This window comes from Calliphora vicina, chromosome 2 (genome assembly GCF_958450345.1).
Source record: "Calliphora vicina chromosome 2, idCalVici1.1, whole genome shotgun sequence".
NCBI classification, from domain to species: domain Eukaryota; kingdom Metazoa; phylum Arthropoda; class Insecta; order Diptera; family Calliphoridae; genus Calliphora; species Calliphora vicina.
In genome coordinates, this window is record NC_088781.1 from 121,331,323 (window position 1) to 121,336,752 (window position 5,430).

General features: G+C 30.1%; 1 protein-coding gene across 1 annotated transcript; it reads left to right on the forward strand.

The window, feature by feature from the left end:
- Positions 1–260: 260 nt before the first annotated feature.
- LOC135951694 (testis-specific serine/threonine-protein kinase 1) lies at positions 261–4,400 on the forward strand. The gene is made up of 4 exons (XM_065501381.1): positions 261–1,187; positions 1,464–1,613; positions 3,763–3,923; positions 4,005–4,400. The coding sequence occupies exons 1-4, from the start codon at positions 976–978 to the stop codon at positions 4,259–4,261; spliced, it is 780 nt and encodes a 259-aa protein (XP_065357453.1). The 5' UTR covers positions 261–975; the 3' UTR covers positions 4,262–4,400.
- The last annotated feature ends 1,030 nt before the right edge of the window (positions 4,401–5,430 follow it).

The window sequence follows — 5,430 nt, forward strand, 5'->3', positions numbered from 1 at the left end:
TTTAAAAGGTAAAAACGTAACAATATGTCGATATTTAAAACTAACTCCATCTTGTACGATGTTTCTAAAGCCATTATTGTATGCTAGTTATAGTAGTCTTGATTATCATGTGTTGAACACTGGATGGCTAATAGAATTTTGAACATTTTAGTTTTTAAAAATTTTCACATGGCTATTGAAGAAAATTCAAAAATTTACTAAAATATTCGGTATTTGAAATTTGAGGCACATCCCAAAATATTGTACTCATCACTTCAATAAAAATGAAATAATAAAAATCAATTCTTTCAAAATTTTCCAATTCATTAAAAACTTTCAAAATTAAAGAAAAAAGTTGGATTTTTCCAAAATTAACAAAATTTTTAGTAAAACATAATAAATAAAAGCCAAAAAATTCCAAGAAACTCAATCTCTCTCAAAAAACATAAGCAGTTAGAGAGAATTTAATAAATAATATAAAAAAACCTTTAAAAAAAATCCGCTGCTTTCAAGAGATTAACGCGAATATAGTCGAACTCTAGAACTCTAGAGAATCCTCAAGGACTTAAGAGCAAAACCAAAAAACTCAATCTCTTTTAAAAAAGTTAAGCAGTGAGAGTCTCAAGAATCCTTAAGAGCAAAACATTTTGTTCCTTTTTAAGGATTTAAAACTCAAAAATTCATGAAACTCAATATTTCTTGAAAAACATAAGCAATCAGAAGGAATTTATTAAAAATCTTGGAAAAATAATCTCTGCTTTCACCGGAATATTTAGATAGAATTCAATCCTACTGAATCCTCAAGGGCTTAAGAGCAATCAATATTTCTTTTTTTAAGGTATCTAAAACTCTAAAAACACGAGTCTACACGATGATAACCCCCGTTCTAGTGGTGCCGCTAAAGCCGGACCGGGTTCCGAACAAGTATCTCCTGCAGGTAGTGGTACTAACAAAACGGGAAAACCTAAATCGATATTGGAGGAACATGGCATACTGATGGGTAAAGTTATTGGTTCGGGAAATTATGCCAAAGTCAAGATTGGCTATTCGGAAGAGTATGGCAAACGAGTGGCCATTAAAATCATATCGAAAGTTAAGGCACCGGCGGAATATACGCATAAATTTTTACCACGAGAAATAGAGGCAGTGAAAGGATTGCATCATGATAATCTGATAACGTTTTATCAGAGTATTGAGACGAGTCATAGGTGAGTAAGAGTCTTAGAATTAATGAAGTGGGGTAGTGTTTTAGGATTGCTTTCTGGTAATTAAATATGTTAAGTTAGAAAGGGCAGTTGATTTTTTTTCTATCCAGGTAATCTATCCTTTGGATTTTCCTGGTATTGTATGTACTATTCTTTATTTCTTTCTTTTGATTTCTATTATCTCTTCTCTCTCTAATTCATTCTTTTCTGAAGGGTACTTCAAAACTAAACTAAATCTGTTTTTCATTTTAATCAATTATTTCTTTCTTATTTCTAAAGGGTCTATTTAATAATGCAATTGGCGGAGAATGGCACTCTGTTGGATTATGTACGTGACAAAAAATATCTAGATGAGGCTCAATCCCGAAAATTATTTCAGCAACTAATCAGTGCTGTAGAATACATACATTCTAAAGGAGTAGTTCATAGGTAATATTATTTTTTTATACCCTTATATATGTTTGTCATTCCGTTTGTAATTTCCACAATATAATTTCCCGACCCTATAAAGTATATTCTGGATTCTTACAAATAGCGTAGTCGATTAAGCCATGTCCGACTGTCTGTCTGTCCGTCTGTCTGTTGAAATCAACTTTCCGAAGTCCCCAAATAACTTACATACACGATTCATACATCAATTTCTCCGGAATTCTTCCGGCTCGGACATCCTATTTTTAACCTATATCTGGATTACTAAGTCATTAATATAGACAATATGGATATCTAATGATAGATATTTCAAAGACCTTTGCAGCGACGCACAGTGGTATGAGAATAAAAAAAGAGGGAAATAAATCTGTTACTTCTAAACCCTTACGCCGATTTGAATGAAATTTGACATGCGAAAAGAGGAAGTATAGTCGAGTTTAAGTTTTGAATTTGGACCTTATGAGCCCACCAGGAGCGGGACCAGGGGTTCCCAAAGTAGGACACCTCGGGTATGTTCAATTTTTAAAATGATCCTATTTCTTCGTTTGTGTTCCGATTTAAAAAAATACACATATACAATCTCCTCGTCGAGCACTACATAAAATATCGTCGTAGCTATCAATTATTTCTTATAGCTTAGCAGATATTCGCATTTGAAAATTTAATTTTCAACATTTTTACCCACTTTACTCCAGTTTTTTGGTGACCGCGGTTCCAAATATTCCACGATTTTATCCATTTTTCTTTTATAGGATTAACAATAGATCTATATATCAAATAAAGAAAGAAGTGTTTAAAAATAATGGCTGAGTCCAAAGTTACATGCATTTGAATTTAAAAAAATTAAAAAAGGCTATTTTTCGCAATTTTTTTGGAAAAAAAAGTACTTTTATTCTTTTTAAGTTATCTAAAAAATTTCTAAGAGGATGTATAATGAATTTGTACTTTTTGAAAAGCTAACTTTACGCCAAATATTTTCAATGAAAAAAAGATTTATAATTTTTTATACCGACGGGATCAGGTCCATTCAAAAAATGCCTATTTTTTTATGTAAAATTCAATTTTAGGGCAAAAATTCTCAAATCGCATACTCGATATCATAATATAGTAACCTATTTTAGATGGCCCAATAAGTTCTTAATTACTTTGTAAAGGGTTCCGATAACCCCCCCTGGTATGGATATTATAGCCGAAAAACGAAAAAATCCCATTTTTGGGATTTTTCAAGATTTTTTTGGGAATTGCGGGATACTTGATAACAAACTTCAAAATTTGTTTTTATTTTTCTATTTTAAATAGAAAAATCTACATAACTGTGAAATTTCATTAAAAAATATTCATAAATAAAAATTTTATTTTAATTTGAAAAATTTGTATCTATGGAAAATTCAATAAAAAGCATTTTTTGTCATATTTTTCAAAAAAGTATTCCATGAATTTTTTAATTGTCAAAAGTTATATACATTTTTGAAAAGTAGACAAAATCCTCTATCCATTGATATATAACATGTCTACCTTATGTTTTTTACGTAAGTTTTTTAAAATCGGAACACAAACGAAGAATTAGGATCATTTTAAAAATTAAACATACCCGAGGTGTCCTACTTTGGGAACCCCTGGTCCCGCTGCTGGTGGTGTCATGAGATCCAAGTTCAAAACTTAAACTCGACTACACTTCCTCTTTGCGCATGTGAAATTTCAAATCGGCGTAAGGGTTTAGAAGTTACAGATTTATTTCCCTCTTTTTTTATTCTCCTACCACTGTGCGACGTATATAAGACGTAGTAAGTTGGGTCAAAATCGGAAAAAATATTTTTAACCCGAATTTCACCAAAAGTTTTTTTTCGCTAAATATTAAATTTATTTTAAAATTTAAAAAAAATATATTTAAAAAATTAAAAAAAAAAAATTTTAAATTTAAAAAAAAAAATTTAAATTAAAAAAAGAATTCGAAAATTTTTTTTTCCAAAATATGAAAAAAAACAACTTTGGAAAAAACAAAAATTTTGTTTACCTAAAAATATTTACAAATTTTTATTTTGAACTATAATTTGGTGAAGGGTATATAAGATTCGGCACAGCCGAATATAGCTCTCTTACTTGTTTTAATTAAAAATAAATTTTAATGAATAAATTATTTTCTTGACAGGGATATAAAATGTGAAAATCTTTTATTAGATGAAAATTTCAACCTAAAATTAATTGATTTTGGTTTTGCACGCAAAGACACACGTACCAGTGATCAGCAGGTGATCTTATCGAAAACTTTTTGTGGCAGTTATGCCTATGCAAGTCCAGAGATTTTAAAAGGTAAGTAGTACTGACTTGGAAATTTTATACTAATTGCAAACAAATTCTAGAATGAAAATTTCTACTTTCCTGTATACTTAGGTGTGGCCTATGATCCATTTCTCTCTGACATCTGGGCCTGTGGTGTGGTATGCTATGCCATGATCTTTGGCCGTCTACCCTATGATGGCTCTAATGTTAATGTTTTACTGAAACGTATAAACGCATCTTTGGTTTTTCCTAAAACGCCTTCGGCCAGCACTGAGTGTAAACAATTGATTTTACATATATTGGCGCCAATTAAAATGCGTTTTAGTTTAAGCCAAATTAAAGAAGATCCATGGCTGAGCATGACTTAAACAAAGTGTAAGAGATGGCAGAAAATAATGATCTTACAATTACAAGGTACAGGAGAGATTGAGATTTTTTTGGAATAAGGCAAAGTCAAACATTTTCGGTTAAGTTTTCTTATTTATTAAATTTAAAATAAACAAATAATTCCACATTATTTATGCCATAATTTTTTTATTTAAACAAATTACTTTAGGTTCTCTTTTAGCTTAAATCTAGAATACATATTAACATTTATGTTGTTGTGTTTTCGGGAACATTTTCTTTACCTTTGGGCAAATAAATTCAATTAAAAATTTTCTTAATTTTTATAAAACATTTTCTCCAACAATTTCGTGCTGTAATGCCAAACAAACAACTGAAAACAAACTAAAATGCAAAAAATATAAAATAAAATAAAACAAAACACACAAAAGTAAAAAAACGGCGAAATATTTAAGCAACAAAAAAAAATAAAAAGTTGAAATCAAAAAAATGGCTACTTTATAAAACTGTAATGGAAAACCGTTATACAGGATGTGGTTGTTCGTAAGCAGTCATGTTTAAAAACTGCCTTGATTCAGCCTCAGGGTTAAATACATTACTACACTTCTTTTTTGTTTTGTTTCTGTCCTGATGTTTGGTTGTTTCTTACGCCACACTGTACTGATGTACTGCAACAAAAAAAAAAAAAAACTCAACTCAAAATCTAGAAATGAAATATGAAAGAATGTTGCACTAGGTAAAGGTAGACCAGAATAAGTACTATCAGACTCTAATCGAAAATTAGAATGTTTAATTTTATGTACTAATCCAGTGCACAGTGGGGCAGAAATAAATCTGGCATTTTAAAACGGCTTGTCCGTAGTTGGGCGTAGACAAGGTTTACGAGTTTAAGTTAATAAAATGGATCCTACAAATGCTCCAGGGGCGGCGCTATGGGTGCTCAAAGTAGGGAACCTTCGACATGTAAAATTTTTAAATACCTACTATTTTTTTTACCCATCCGATTTCATAGATATATAGCGCAATGTTTTTCAAGGACTGAGTTTTAAAGGTGTCATATTTTGACTTGATTTTTTTTGTAAGACCAAAAATTAACTATTGTAAACAAAAAAATTAGTTCAGAATAAATGTGGATAAAATTGTTCCTAATATTTGCAATCCTCTTAAAATTTCGATAAAAATTTTAATTTTA

What these genes read in the sequence shown, in the direction of transcription:
- LOC135951694 (XM_065501381.1), top strand. Translation starts at nt 976, where the DNA reads ATGGGTAAAGTTATTGGTTCGGGAAATTATGCCAAAGTCAAGATTGGC. An exon ending in AGTATTGAGACGAGTCATAG is followed by an intron (nt 1,188 to 1,463) that starts GTGAGTAAGAGT and finishes TTATTTCTAAAG; the next exon opens with GGTCTATTTAATAATGCAAT. An exon ending in AAGTCCAGAGATTTTAAAAG is followed by an intron (nt 3,924 to 4,004) that starts GTAAGTAGTACT and finishes CTGTATACTTAG; the next exon opens with GTGTGGCCTATGATCCATTT.